This window comes from Globicephala melas, chromosome 6 (genome assembly GCF_963455315.2).
Source record: "Globicephala melas chromosome 6, mGloMel1.2, whole genome shotgun sequence".
NCBI lineage: Eukaryota > Metazoa > Chordata > Mammalia > Artiodactyla > Delphinidae > Globicephala > Globicephala melas.
The window spans coordinates 109250471-109265803 of record NC_083319.1 but is presented as its reverse complement, the minus strand read 5'-3'; the positions used below and the strand labels follow the sequence as shown (position 1 = coordinate 109265803).

General features: G+C 57.6%; 1 protein-coding gene across 1 annotated transcript; it reads right to left on the bottom strand.

Annotated features, from left to right (window-relative positions):
- Positions 1 to 11212: 11212 nt before the first annotated feature.
- On the bottom strand, positions 11213 to 13197 carry HAND2 (heart and neural crest derivatives expressed 2). Its single transcript, XM_030879218.2, has 2 exons — positions 12643 to 13197; positions 11213 to 11311 (listed from the first exon to the last, which is right to left on the bottom strand). The coding sequence occupies exons 1-2, from the start codon at positions 13195 to 13197 to the stop codon at positions 11213 to 11215; spliced, it is 654 nt and encodes a 217-aa protein (XP_030735078.1).
- Between the last annotated feature and the right edge of the window lie 2136 nt (positions 13198 to 15333).

Genomic DNA, 15333 nt, shown 5'->3' with positions numbered 1-15333 from the left:
AGTTCACCGCCTATATCGAGTCCCGGAGAGTTGAATCCGCAGCACTGATCTCACACTTAGAAGTTGGTACCAGTTTTGAAATTATTGTAAAATGCCACCTGGATGATATATCGTCTGTCTAGGCCAGATTAGCAAGCCACGAGCGCATACTCTATGTTTAAATCACACCCCGAAACGCGGAGAAAATGTTTCAATAGGGATCTACACGCAACAGAGGGAAACTGGAGCAATAATTATTTCCCTCTTTTTTGATTTCCTGTTTCTAAAGAAAGCATTGGTATCAAGGACGAGTTAGGTAATGTGAACTAAAAGGCTAGCAGGTCGCTGTCGTTTAAGCCCAATCACAGTTCGTAGTTCAAGGAAAACTGCCTTTAATTGACACCGTGTATATATTCCTCTGCTACTCTCGGGCTCCCCAGGCAGGGACGCCCCCAAGAGTATTTATTTCTAGGGCTGGAAACAAAACAACTAACCCGGTCTGCTGCGTAAGAGAGCGTTCCAAGATGGACTGCCGGAGAAAGGCTTTTTGACCCCTGTGGAAATTAGTCATATTGACAGACGCCCGGGGAAGGTAAATTACCCCGCGCGCTGACGTTACGCAGAAGCGCGCCCGGTTGCGCCTCCGCCGCGGCGCCCGCCGGGCCAGAGGCTCTCAGTTGGTTTCTCCAGATTCAGACAAAGCCCCGCTCTGCTTCTCTGGGCCTGGGATTTCAACGTGAAGGCGATGGAGAGAGCGGTAAAAAGATGCTAGAGAGGGCAACAGAAAACCAAAAAAGTGGAGGGGAAGAGAAAATGCTGTGCGCCCGTGGCACGGGCAAGCTGGATGGAGACCCGGAGTAAAGGAGCAGAGTCCGCAGGAGAGGGAGGGAGGAAGGAGGCGGGAGGGAGAGGGCCGCGCGGCTCCCGGCTCCCAGGTCCGCCACTTGGGAGGTCCCGGCCCCAGCGCAGGCCCGGCCAAAAGTCCCCCCGGGAGGCTCGCGGATCGGGCGGGGTCGCAATTACACCTCGGCTCCAGGCGAGGACTTAAAAACCAAGTGGCTGGGGCTGCAGTCTGGAAACAAGGCCCTGCGGTCATCGTGGGGGCGGGGGGGCGGGCCCGTGCACTGAAAACTTTTACAGGGCATGTGGGTACAAGAAAAAAAAAAACCCCAAATAAACCACTTTCATCCAGCGTGGGCCGTGAAAATAAAAGCTGCCTTCTGAAGGGGGCGAGCGGGAGTTTTGAAATGCAGTGTGTGTTTTGCTCTTGTATAAAGAGTTTTGTGATTTTACCTGATAACCAGGGGGAATGGTAGGGGAAATAATTGAGAGATTTTTTTTTTCCGGGAGAGGGTTGTAATAGAGGTTCACAGGTTTCTCCCAAATCATCTTGTGTCCCCGGACTGCAAACAACTGCATACATCCATATGGATCATTATACACAGTGTGGCGGGACCCTGCGAGACCGGGCTATTGTTGACATAAAATAGGATCTAGCGGTCCTACCTCTTTGCTTTCTCAGATTGAGTCTGCAGAGAGGGCAGAATGGAGAGCGTGAAAAGCGTGGCATCTGATTTTACCAGAGATTGGACCCGAAGGCTTGGCTACAGAAGGCCCGGGTCAGGGCGCAAAGACAAGGCGAAAGTCGCCCAGAGGCTGCCGGGCGGGCGCCCAGCTAAGCCCGAGCCGGGCCCTCGAGGTGCAGAAGGCGGTCCCTCCAGGGCAGGCCGGGGCTGGGGGTGGCCGCCAGCTCTCCCCCACCGCCAGCACCTTGGGCCTCGCGTCTGCGGTATTTTTAGCTCCTCTCTCGGTTCCATAGAGACTCTTTTGAAAGCCAAACTGAGGCTCTCCAAGCTGGGAGGGGTGGTGTGGGAGTACGTGGAGGCGGCTGCATGGGTATTTTGATGGAGAGAGCAGTGTCTCTTTAAATTAAAGCAAAACTCGCTCTCTCCAGGTCTCTGTTCTTCCTTCCTTTTCTCTCTTTCGCCCCCGGCCCAGGCCCGTGGGAACACGCCGAGTGCCCCAGTTAAGAGGATCGTGGGGTAGGGATGGGTGGGGTCTAGAAATCCGAGCAGAATCGGGGTGCCGCGCGCGCTCCGCTCCGCCGTTCACCCCCTTCTCCAGGCCTAGGCACCCTCGGGAGGGGCCGGCACCGGGCTAGGAATCTCCATCGTCTCTGAGGAGGTAGCGACGGGGCTGTTTAATTTTTAAATAAAGGTTTAACATAAGTCCAAATGTTTCTGCAACGGAGTTTCCAACCCCATGTGTGTCCAGGAATGAGAAACTTGGGGCCCGGACCTGCAGCCGGCCGCTCTCAAGTGGGCGGATGTAGATTGCGCGGAAAGCTGGGACGCGCTGCGCCCCCTTTCACCTGGGCGATGCCCCAGTCCAACTTCCGCCGCCGCATCTCCCCACGCCGGATCACGCGGAGCACCGGAGGCTCGCGAGGCGGCCTGCACGCCCTTCCCGGTCCCGGAGGCAGCCCCCGCCCCCTTCCCGGGCTTGGCGCGGCCCCTGAAATTGCCGGGGCTGGCGGGACGGCGCTCCGCCGGGGAAAACGGGCCAGGGAAGCAGGAGGCCAGGCTGGGTGCTCTCCGCTTCCTCCTAAGGTTCAATCCTCGCGGCCCCCACCCCCCAGCTTTCCCCGTGCCGTCCACCCCGGCTGCCTGGGGCGCTCCGAGTTGCCCCCAAGTTTCAGACGCCGCGCCCCTACCCACCGGATTGCCTTCGGGACCCCTTGGTGCTGAGTCGACGGCGCGGCGCTGGGCCGGGCGAACGGGAACCACCAGGCCCGCCAGGTCTGCGCTCTTAGCAGCCGGGTAGCCCTTCGGGTCGAAGATGCTCAGAGGAGAAGGAAGTGCAGAGAAAAAAGAAGGGGCGGGGGAGCCTAACCTACAGGCACGCACGCGAAACCAACTTTGGGGTTGGACTTTTTCAGTTTCACACGAAGCGACCTGGAGTATCTGGAGAAGGTTTTTGAAGACGTTTAGCAGGGAGGGTGAGTTTTCTGCTGAGAAACTCAATCTGCCATACAGTAGCGGCCCCATCTGGGATCTGTCACTGCTGACAGCACCACAGGGCACAGCCGTGATCTTCTGCATAGCCTGCACTCCCCGAAATACCCTCCTTAATCAAAGGATGTCTGCGCGCCGAGGCTCAGCTGACCGCGCCGGGAGCAGAGCGGCCGGCGAATTCCACCCCCTCCCGCCGCCCGTCCCCTCCCCACGGACAGAGCCCCGGCCCCTCTGTCTTCCCAGCACATTAATTAAAAGCGGAAAATAGACAGAGGCTGATGTCATTGCTCTCAGAAGATCATAAACGTAAAAGAGTCATCCTGTGAGAATCCCTGAAAATGACTTTAATGAATAATTTCAGAGACAGTTATGGCTTTGGGTGATTACTGAGGGAGAATATGAAAACCAGATTTGCAAAGGGAGGGCGATGGTCAGGCGGCTTGGCGGACACTTTCTCCCAGTAAAACCGCACCAGTTTTCCTTCGTCGCCAAGTTCCTACTTACAGACTTAGCCTCCGTTTTCTTCTTCAAAACTAAAAGGAACAAACACACGTTTTTTGTTTCCTGCGTTTCTGCCTTATCCTAAAGACAAAATGTCAGCTCAAGGCAACAACAACTCACTTTAAGTAGAAGGCAGTCATGCACTGGCCTAGTGGTCACTGGCTTCCATCTTTCCAGAAGGAGGTATTTACTGCCATCTTAATTTAGAATGATACCTTTTTTGGCCTCTTCTCTAGGCAATGTACTTAAGGAAGGTTGAAAACTCTCTTTGCCCGAGTAAGTGCACTGTTTGTTCTGAGTCCTTTCAGCGGGGGGAGCGAGCAAACAAGCAAGCAGCAAATGACCCCACGTCCTACAGAAAAATCTGCAGGTCTCCCTGACTCTTTAGTCCTTGCTCACCATTGAACGGAAAGATGATTTGGTGCTACAAGGAATGACATTTTGAAACCCTCCATCTGCTCACAGGGAAATATCAGGTTGAGTCTGGTTGTTCAGGATTAGTTGTGCATTAAATATACTATTTGAGAAAACGGGGTTGTAAGTTGGGATGGGGGGAGTCTGGTGAGTACCCTATGATCCTTTATGTAAATGATTCAGCTGCCTGCAAGCCTGCCTCCTTTGCTTAGAAATATACACAGGGATTCTCTGGGCCCGTGGACCACATTGATTCATTGCATTTAATTCCAGTAAAAGTTCATTTATGCTAAGTGCAAGTGCATGGGAAGAAGCAATGTGGTTTTGTTGTTGTTGCTGTTGTTAGTTTTGTCTGTTTGTGAGTGGTCTGAATGACTCAGAAAACTGCCTATTTGCCTGAGCGGTCTCCACCATTCAGGCAGAACCTGGAGAAGCCACTAACCAGCGCTGTGGGAAACTACTTCTTGCAGCGATCCCCCCCTCTAGGAGCTCAGATAGGCCCCTCCTCCTCCAGTTATTATGGATTCAGTCTCTAAAAGCCTCTTTCTCTATCCCCACCCCGCCCCCATATTTCCTCTCCCCTCTGCTGGGGATAGGGGTGTGTGGGAGGGGATAGGGGGCGCTAAGCTCTCTCAGTGTGATGCTTTCACAGACTTAGGAGGAGAGGGTTCTCTTCCCTTCTAGATTACAAGACAACACTTTGGAAGTTGCCGTATTGAGTGGCCTCAAAGAATCGAGGAGGGGTGAACATTTGGGACGTTTTCTCGACCGGATCCCCTGTTTATTTTAGATACTCTTGGCTGCCCAAATAGATCTTATCACTACGCTCAAATCATGGGCTATGACTTCTTTTCCCTCTAGCTAAGTTATCTGTAGCTTCTGAGTAAACAATCAGCTCGGCCTTTGCAGCCTGTGCCGAAATAAATAGCAGCTTCTGGCTTTGCTTTGAATCCTTGCCGTTGCCCAGTTAAATCAAGGTGTGGGACTGATCCATGATATGGCCAATTCTCTCCCAGTAGACACTATAAATAATGCAGGCCTCACCCTCCCCGGAGAAAGCCATCTCCATGCGGACCCATCCATTGTTCCACATGGGCCTTTGAGAGAGTGCCAAGGTCGAGGGGCTGGCTGCAGTGGGTGTGTGTGGCCTCAGGAAGTGGTTCCGGAATCCCGTAGGGGAGTTTTGAAAACTGCAGACTTCAGGTCTCACCCCTGACTGGCTGAATCAGAATTTCTGGTAGAGGTGGGGGCTGAATTTATATCTTTATCAGGTTCTTCGGGGATTTTGGATCACTAGGTAAGTGTGGGAAGCTCCGACCCAAACGGTTCTGGAGTTGGATTCATCCCAAAGACCAGGCCAGTGCCCCAGGGCACAAGAGTTGGAGGTCAGGAGTGTCGTCCTCCCACCCAGTAATTGTACAAATATACCCAGCCTCTGCTCTGGGCACTGAGACATAGTAGGAGACAAAGCTGCCGCCGGGCAACCTTGCCCTTGCAGGATGTCAGGGTTTGTGTCAAGGACAACTCCTGAGGGGGAGGGGGAGGCAGAAGAGGGTCCAGAGCCTCTGCTTCTCAGATCCTTTGGGCTGTAATAGCAGGTGCAAAGACGGAGGCGTGGAGGGACATCCTGTTGCATAACCAGCGTCTGCCCGGCCGCCCCGCTAGGCAGAAACTCCCACTATTTTGGCTCGAGGGCTGTAGGGGCCAAGCGGATGCCAGTACCAGGAGAGCGGCCCTAAGAGCCCCCTGGATCCCTAAGAGCCACCTCCTCCTGGCAGCCCGGCCAGCATGGGCATGGTTGCAGGGGCCGCAGCTGTTGGTGTAGGAGAGCAGTATCCCGGCCCAGGGATAGCAGAGGACCGCAGTTGGTCAGGGCCAGACGTAGGAGCCTTTTCCAGGCCGGATTCACCAGATGCAGTGAGTTGGAAAACTTAAAGTGGGGAGGGGGCCCGTAGAGACGTTCCCCGGCCACACCTCACCTCCAACAAGGAAAACAAAACGTCTTCTGGACTAAAAATACATATTGAGAAAGTCCCCGCGCGCAGGCGGGCGGCGCGTTCCAGCTGCCGGCCTGGCCCGGGAGGACTTGGCCGCGCGGTCGCCGATTACACCCAGCTCGGCTGGGATGGCTCCGAGCCGTCTGCCCTGACGTCAGCCAGGCTCCGGCCCCGCCGCGGCGAGATAGGCAGCGCGGCCGGGCGCGGGCGCGGCGCTAATCACTCCCAGATGGCCCTAATAGCGGAGATAAAGACGGACGGAGCGGCCGGGAATAAATTTGTAATCAGGGCTCTACCATCTGATCATCAAAGCGGCCCAACTGCCGGGAGAATTGGAAGGGAATGCGTGTGTAGGGGGGTCGGTTCTGGGGAGAGGCGGGGGGCGCGCTCCAGCAGGGAGCTGGCTTGGGCAGGGTGGCGGGGACAGGAGAGGAGGCTCGTCGGTGCGCCTGTGAGTCAGTGCCCCGCGCCCCTGGACCGCCACCAGCCGACCGGCCGCCGCCGGGGAGCTGAGTCTGGCCGGGCGGCACCCGCGGACCCACTGTGGGCAGTGCCTGCTTCCAGCCGTCCACCCCCAAACGTGGGATGGATTCCTCTCCCGGAGTTGCCCCTCTCCCCTCCTCTCTTGGCAAAGTGTTAAACAACACTTGGTCCCCCATCCCCCCGTGGACGTAAACCCGACAGCACAACTGGGCTTCCGGGGAAGAGGGCTTCTGGGGCCTCGGGGCCGCTCCAGGGTCTCTGACTCCGAGGGATGCGCGGGCTCCCACAGGCCCCAGGAGTCAGGCCCGGTCGAACGAAAGGGTCCCCTCAGGTCAACAGATCCGAAAGAGACAGGCGGCGCCTAGGGTCCAGATGCAGCCCTCCCCGGGGCACACGCCCCAAGCCTCCTTTCCTCATCGTCTCCGCTTGGCACCTACCACCAGTCTGGTCTCCAAATCCAGGCGCGTGGGTGGGACTCGCGGGCAGGGAGCACGCAGGGCAGCCGTGGGGGAGAAAACCGCCGGCCACACGCGCAGCGGGAGACGCGCAGTTTCCTTAAAGCTGCAGGAAGAGCTGAGCCGTTTCCTGCGCTCCGTAGAGCCGCTTTACAATTGCAGTGCCGGCTGTTGTGGCATCCTGTGCCCAGTTTACGGCCCCCCGCACACACACCTGAGGCCCTCGCAGCCGGCTCGGGCTCTCGCTGCAAAACTAGTCTCGGAAGCAGCTCGCAGGCCTCCTCCGGCTGCCTGTGGCTTTGCCTCGAGATCACTCTCACCCGCAGCCCCCCTTCCTGCGAAATCCGCGTGCACGCAACTCACTCCTCTTGCTACCTTAACAACGGGGTGTGGGATACCAGCCCCGGACGGCGGCCAGCAGCGGCCCAGGTGAGGGGGCAGGGATGCAGCCACCCTCCTGTCCCGACTCTTGCACACTCGGTTTCCAAGGGGCCCGAAGGTTGTCCTCCCTGGCGCCACTGCTGCACTCACCTCACCGCGGAGACGACCAGGACGCCTGGTCCTGCCGCCCCTGACGAGGGCAGCCTAGGTGAGAGGCCCACCTTTCCTAGATGCCCGCACCTACTGGCTAACCGACTGGGAGGATGGAGCTTCCCACCGTGCCCCCAGAGTGTGGCCCCGGGATTTAGAAGGCAAGAAGAACTCCAAGTGATCTTGCTGTCATCTCCTTGGCACGTCGACCTGAAAAAAAAAAAAAAAAAGAAAGAAGAAAAAAAACCCAAAACAACTCTGAAAGCCACAGTAAGTGTCCTGCCTGGGGGGCGAAAAGTCCTGGAAAATTGGGGTTGGGAGAAGGGAGTGCTCGGGTCTCCCTCTGTCGAGTTTCCCAAATTACTTCCCAAGAAGGTGAGAATGGGTCTGTTGGAACACACACACACACACACACACACACACACACACACACACACACACACACACACACACACACACACACACACACACACACACACACACACACACACACACACACACACACACACGGCGGCGAGCCCTCGCCCCGCCGGTGCTCCAGGGTTATCAGGCTCTCGCCCCGCGCGGCGGTCTGGGGCCGGGCCCTGACAACCAGATCCACCATCAATTTACCTTCCGCCGCCCCAGCTTCCCATTTAGCTTTTAACGTCAAATCCTGCATTTTTGTCGGCTCCGGCCTGTCTAGAGAGCTTGTGATTTCGCTGCAGGAGTGATTGCTTTTAACAAAATGGCAGCAACTGCATTATCCGAGCAATTAAAACAGAGGCCTTTTAGCCGGTCCCACAAGGCAGGAGCTTGGAAACTTTTTTTTTTTTTTAAAGCAAAGAAGAAAGGGAGTTAAAAGAGAAAGAAACGTGTAGAAGAGAAAAGCATGGAAGCGTGGAAGAAACGCCTGCCTCGCCCACCACTCAGTGCCCTGGGTGGGACATGACGACGTGGGGCGGGAGGTGGGGTGGCACTGCGCACTGGGAGGGTGGGGACGTGCGGCGGCGGGAGTGACCGACAATCTGGGGTGTCTTGCTGCTGAAGCGTTCGGCCGGGTAGTGCGCTCGCCCAGTTAGGGCGTTCGGCACCCTGGCGTGTCGGGTCTGCCGGATGTCTGGCCCGTTGAGGTGGCCGCTGGGTTGGAACGTCCAGGTGGTGGAGGTGTCGGGGCTGGGTGCTGCGGAGCCCAAGGAAGCGGGGCGGCGGGCGGGCAGGAGAGCGGGCGAGCAGCGCAGGGCCCAGGCCAGACAAAGAGGCCAGACCCGCGTTTCTGGAGCGCAGGTTTAGAAGCATGTGCAGCAGCCGGCGGCCTCGTAGCGAAGGTGCTGCCAGGGTCTTCTGGCTCCCTTTTGCTGGTGCTTAACAAACCAGAAAAAGTGTTAAAGCGGCAGCAATGCGTTAAGGCCCAGGTGGCGAGGAAGACCACAGCCAAGCCAGGCCCGCACCAGCCAACACAGGCACGTGAAGATAACTGCTCTGGGGCTCCTGTTTTGAAAACCTCACCGCCTCCACCACCGTGCACGCCACTACCTCGGTAAACTCTATCCCTCCGCCCCTAGGATCTGGAATCTTTCTCTCGAACGGATTAAAGTAAAAGGCGGCTGGAGGCGGGAGAGGGAGGGAGCCCCTCGGTCAAACGGACAGGGATCCCGAGAGTCACAGAAAATCAGGGCGCGCCTCCCTCCGCCCCCCAGCGTTATAAACAAAGGCAAGTGTCTGTAAACACAGCCCCGCGCCCACCATGTTGGCCCAGCGCCGGCTGACCCGAGGGGAGAAAGTTCAGATCGCTTTGGCCGAGTTGTTCTAACCCCGCGCCCTCGAGTCGGCGGCCGCCCGCAGCAGAACCCCGCAGCGCCGCTCGCCCGCCTCCCGCCCGGCGCTAGCGAATTCGCCGGCTGCCGGCGGTGGGCTCAGAGGCGGCACCCGCCAGAGTGGGACCCCTGGGATGGCGGGGGAGGGTCCGTGCCCGAGGCCGAGGTGAGAACATCACCCCGAGGATGGGTTCCAAGGTGGAAACCCTCTGGCCAGCCTCCCTAGCCCCAGATCTGTACACGCGGCGTTTCCTGAAGCAAACCGCTTTTTAATAAGTTTCGCCCTTCTTCCTCCCCCCTCCGCACCCCCCCATCCCTCCCTCCGCTCCCCCTCCCCGGCCTGCCGAGCCCTTTCCGGCACTCCAGCTTCTCCGACTCTTAGAGCAGAGATTCCGCTCTGGCCAAGCCCACGGGCAAAGGAAGCCTCGGGGACTTCCTTCCGGGATGTGCCTGGGCTCCCGGAGCCCGAACCTCCGACGGGGGTCGGGGGGGGAGTCCTGGCGGCTGAGAGCTGGGGACGGAGCCCCGGGCTGGCCTGGCCTGCGGCCGGGAGGACTTCAGACACTGCACAGTTAATATTGAGTTCCCTATAGCTCCTTGTAAATCTAGCGCCCACTCCACCCTCCCTCCCCCTTTAAATCTTCGGTCGCGTTCGCGATTTCTTACTTGACGTAGAATTCCTGGTTACCTAATCACGGACTTTTTTCCCCCGAAGGGCCTCCCCCTCCCCCGGCCTGCTCAGACCAGTCCCCCCTCTCCCCACCTACCCCCCCATCGAGACGACCAGCCAAAACCTCCTTTCTCCTGGTCTTTTCTTCCCTTTCTTGGATGAAAGCCCTATATTTTGAATTAAAAACTCTAGACTAGTTCCTGCGGCTGCAGTAACGCGTGGGTTTCTCCCCAAAACGACTTCAACCGAAAATGGCTCCTCAAACAAAAGCCCCCCCCCCACCAACACCAATGGCATCTGGTTGATTTCAGGAAAAGAAGGACACCTTTCCACCTTCTGAGCAAACCACCCAGGCCTCTCTCCAGCCAGACCCTCCTTCCACAGCCCACTCAGTGCTCTCCTGGGGGCCAGGGGCAGAGGGAAGGGAGGCAGGACTCGATGGCGCCCAGGCCCTTTGGCAGGATTTTCACCAAGAACACTTCTCTTTAAAGGGCCTCCTCGCCAGCCCTGCGAGGCCGGGAGCTCACGTTGATGACTGGTCCGAACCACTGACTCTATCAAACAAAGTTAGAGGCAATCATGATAATTTAGTTTACTTCTGAATATTTTAAATATAATGAAAACAAGTATAACAGTTTTGTTTTCAAAACTCTTTTGAGGTATCCACCATTAAAAGATTGGGGTTTTGTAAAAAAAAAACACACAGTGGTTTATTGAATACTTACAACGTTTACACCTTCAATATTAATTAAATTCCACTTAGTTTTAGAGGACGGAAGTGCACAAAACAAGTAGCTGTTGGAAACATCTTCACATAGGGAACCACCACAGATGAAACGGCAGCACTAGATACCGACCCCAACGGAAATGTTAGCGGCCCCGTTTTCTGCTTTGAAATAAAACTTTATAATCCCCAGGAATATTTATATCCGAAGGCCAAGTATTAAAGATACACTTCACATACACACTATTGTCCGCTGTCTTTATCTGGAAGGGGTTGGGGAGAGGGCACCGCTGGTGTCTACACAGCCAGGAGGAAACATTCACAAACAGAGAATCTACGAGACGCCGGGATCCCTTACCACGCGGGAGTGTCCTCTTCATATTAAAATATGGAATGCTTTTCTTCAAATATCCACTTTGTTTTTGGAGGGGAAGGTGGGGAGCGGATGCCTCGAAGGGGGGCAAAGAGAGGGAGGCACATTGCACATAAATAAACCGGATGATCCAAATGCAGGAAGTCCTCAGAGCGGAGCGCGCGGAGCTTGCCCGGAGTCCTGGGTCTGCATCCGGCTCCTGGGCCCGGCTCGCACTCTCCTCCTCTTCTTCTCCTTCTTCTTCTCCTCCTCCTCTATCCTCTCCCTCCTCCTTCTCACTGCTTGAGCTCTAGGGCCCAGACGTGCTGCGGCCAGCCCGTCCGGCCTTTGGTTTTCTTGTCGTTGCTGCTTACTGTGCTTTTCAAGATTTCGTTCTGGGCAGAGGGGAGGCGAGGGGAAGAAAAAGAGAAAGAGAGAATCAGAGAGGAGACCCGGTTCCACGCCACCCCCACGCTTCTTCCGGCCAAAGGAGAGAGTAAGAGAGCCAGCCAGGGATGACGTGTGGGATGCTTTCAAGTCCCAGCCCCGGCAGAAGAGCTACGGAGGCTGGCCGCTGCCCTAGCTCCCGCCCGGGGCCTCCAGACGCCGGCCGCGCTCAACTCCCGATCGGCAGGTTTATAAACAACCACCCGTTTTCATGTCGTTTATGGAGGAACCGGGGGCCTTCTCTCTAAATCCAGATGTAGGGGCGCGAGCGGGGGTCATCGCAGCCCCAGCTCCGCGCTCTAGGGAAGATGGGGTGAGGTGCCCCTGCCTTGGCCTGGGCCTGTCCGCATGCAGCTCGGCCTCCGGCTCGGTTCGGCAGTGCCTCTCCTTCCAAGGCCTCTGAAATCTCCGGTTACTCAGGGGACTGAGTAGCGACTAAAGCACCATAGGCCCCAGAGAAGAAAACCTCGACAAATGGGATAATTTTCCAGGCCCTTCGTGGCAATAGCCCTGCTCTGAACACCACTACCCTCTGGGCACCTGGTAGGAACTTGAGAAAACTAATTTTCAGTTATAATTTCCTGTTACTGTTAACAACAATTACAGTGACCAAGGTAATATTTACTATTTGTCTCAAAACGTACAGGCTCATGCAAACTAAACAAGAAATACGGTGAAGTATACTCATCCGGGAAGTCACATTTTAGTCTCACTGCCAAAGAGAAACTGCATTTTGAAGTTAAAAGTACTTATTTAATGTTTACCTTGACGTCTTCCCGGCACAGAAATCAGAACAAGCATAAGATTCTTAGGATCAGTGGCTGCCTCATTCTCAAGAGGGGGAAATGCGATCACTAGAGAAAGAGTTGGCATCAAGCGCTTCTGAGCAACTTATTTTAGAAATATCTGAAAGCAAGATCGGATTGGAGGCCAAATGAAGGCTCTACAGGACAGGGAATGAGGGGTCCGGGCCAGTGCGATCGGGAGATCAAGCCGGACCCTGAGTCCGCGAGGCCCGCCCTGAGTGCCGGGGGCAGCGGCGATAACCCGCGGGTAAGATCACCAGCGCGAAGCATCCCTCTTAACCTCCTCCGCGTGCTGACACCCTCCCCCACCCCCTCCGCTTCTGCGGGAAACCATCCCGACCAGAACCTGGTGCAAGCAACCTTGGCTCAAGACGCAGCCAAAGAACGCGGAGTGCCGTTGCTCAGCCCAACTTTAAAGAGACCGGAATTCCCGGTCCCCCGTACCCCACTGCCCGCTGCCCCCTGGTACTGACCAGTTCCTTCTTCCTCTTCTCTTCTTTCACATCTGTCTTCTTGATCTCCGCCTTGAAGGCCTCCGCCTCGCCGTTCTGGTCGTCCTTGGCCAGCAGGTCCATGAGGTAGGCGATGTAGCTGGTGGCCAGGCGCAGCGTCTTGATCTTGGAGAGTTTGGTGTCGGCGGGCACGTTGGGGATGCACTCGCGCAGTTCAGCGAAGGCGCTGTTGATGCTCTGAGTCCTGCGCCGCTCCTTGCGGTTGGCGGTGCCCCGGCGCTTCACCGGGCGCGGCCCCCCCAGGCCCGGGGGCCCGGCGCCCGGCGGCACCCCCCCGTAATGGGAGTGGTCCAGACCGGCGGCGCCGCTGGCGTACTCGGGGCTGTAGGACAGGGCCATGCTGTAGTCGGGGGGCGACATCTCGGGGTGGCCGATGAGCCAGCCATGGAAGTAGGGGTTCTCCTCGTGGCTGCAGCGGCTGGCGGCGGCGGCGGCAGCGGCGGCGGCGGCGGCGGCGAACGGATAGCCCTCATGGTGCACCACCGGGTGGTGGGGGAAGCCCCCCACCAGACTCATCTCGCTCTCCGCGCCCCTCCACGCGCCCCAGCGTGCGCACAGTCCCGCCGCGCCCTCGGCCCGGGCCCCCGCTCCGGCGCTCGGCGGCCTCCCCCACCCCCCAGCCCCCAGCCCCCGGGCGCCCCGGCCGGCCCGGCAGCCGCAGAGGGGGCTGCTGCAGCCCGGGCCCCGGCCCCCCGCCTGGCCCGCGGGGCCCGCCTCAGCAGCGCCGCGGCCGCCGGCTCCCCATAGGGCGCGGCGAGGTGGTCCCGGCACCGTGCGCCCCTGGCAGCCGCCGCCGCCGCCGCCGGCTCCCGCCTCGCTCCACGGCCCGCTCGCGGGCTTCTGCTTCCCGGGCGTCTGCGGGCAGGCACAGTCCTCTCGTGCTCATGCAAAGGTGCCCGGGCTCCGGCTGGGCTGCTCGGAGGAGTCGCCGGGCTCCGCGCCCCGGCCGCGCGCCCGGCGCCGCTGCTACTCGGAGTCCCGGGGCGAGTCCAAGCCGCGGCTGGAGGAGCCGGCGGGGTCGACTGCTCACTGTGAAGCTACCTCCATGCGACCCTCCCCTTCCCGCCCTTTCCCCTCCCCCCACCAGCCTGATCTGTGTTCTTGGGCGCTTATTGTTTTAATGAATTTTTGGTTGTTGTTGTTTTGGTCCTTGAATGTGATTTTAGCTGCGAGTAACGTGTCCCGCGCTCCTCTCGGGCTCCCTCGGAGGGTTTTCAGAGAGGTCTCAGTGCATCCATTTTCTCAGATCCTCTCCTTCTTTCGGGGGAAAGGATCTGGGCCCTGCAGGCGCCCTGGAGCGCGAAGGCGGCGGCTGGGGCTCGGAGGGGTCTGCGCGGCGGCCTTGGGAGCTCCCGGGCGGCGACGGCGGCGGTTCTCCGGGACTGGACACCGTGAGGGGAGCAAGAGGATTTTCCCAGCGAGATCTCCATGTACAGCTACATCTTTAGGGCCGCTCGGGTTAATATATGTCGTCAGAGGCTCCTCACGCCAATCCCGGGGCGGCGGGGGCGGCGCCTCGCGCTCTCTGCAATAAAACTTTTTGATGTTCTCCTTGCTAATTGCCGAGGTCCTCATCCAGGATTGGCTGCCCCTTCATAACCAGAAGATAATTAAAACGAGGGGGGGAGGGTTAAAAAAAACTTTTTTATCAGCCGGAGGTTAATGCAAGTGTTTAACAGATGCTTCACTATTAAAATATTTTCCCCCCAAGTCTCAAATATCGAAGAATCTTAAACCAGGTACGGTATCACTCCGCTTTCTTTTCTGGTTAAAAAAAAAAAAAAAAAAAGGAAGCAGATATTGCTTTTCGAAGTGTTTTGTAGGTAACCGAGGCAAGAAAACCAGAAGGCAGCGGGCGCAGTTCCGTGCGGGGCCGGGAGCAGAGGCGGCGGGCGGTCCCCACGGAGGCGCGTCTCCAGCCCAGGCGGGCGCGGGGCCCGGGGCCCGGGGCGCGGGGCGCGGCGGGGCACGGCTGCGGCTTTGACCTGGGCACGGTCTGGAAACGCCCGCCACAGCGTCGCTGGACTTACCCACCATCACGTTACCCAGGCCAGGGCCGTCTTGGGTAGCTCATGTTATTGTGGCTGCTTTTGGAGATCATGGTGGAGACCCCGGGACCGACGGCCAAGCCGATTATAAATACTTTTACTTCCATGTTCTTCAGGGACACCAGCCCCAGCGAAGGAAGACCTTGAGCTATTTCAAAGCGCAGACACCTCGATTCCCCGAATTTGTTGTGTGGCCGGTATCGGTGTTCCCCTGGTTTAACTAGCCAGTCTGGTAAGTAACTGAATATTTTTTACAGCGTGTTCTGAGCTTATTTTCCAGTTTTTATGAACAAATATATAAATACATCTCGACATTCCTGCCTCTCCCATAAAAGCGGGCATCTGTGGAAAGCAGGTTTAGTTATCGGAGGGGAACCATTAAACACCAGTTTAAGAGGCAGGCCGGGAGGACGGCTCGTGGATGTTTAGACTGCTGGCCTTGGTGATCTTGAACGCATTATAACCGAAAATGGATCTCCACTTGTAAGTCACCCGGCCGCAGGGTACCGGGGCCGCGGTGCCCCGAGCGGCGTGAGCGTCTCCAGAAAGCTCGCAGGAGGTTGGGTGTGGTGGTGGTGGTGGACGGTGGCAGGAACTGAAATGA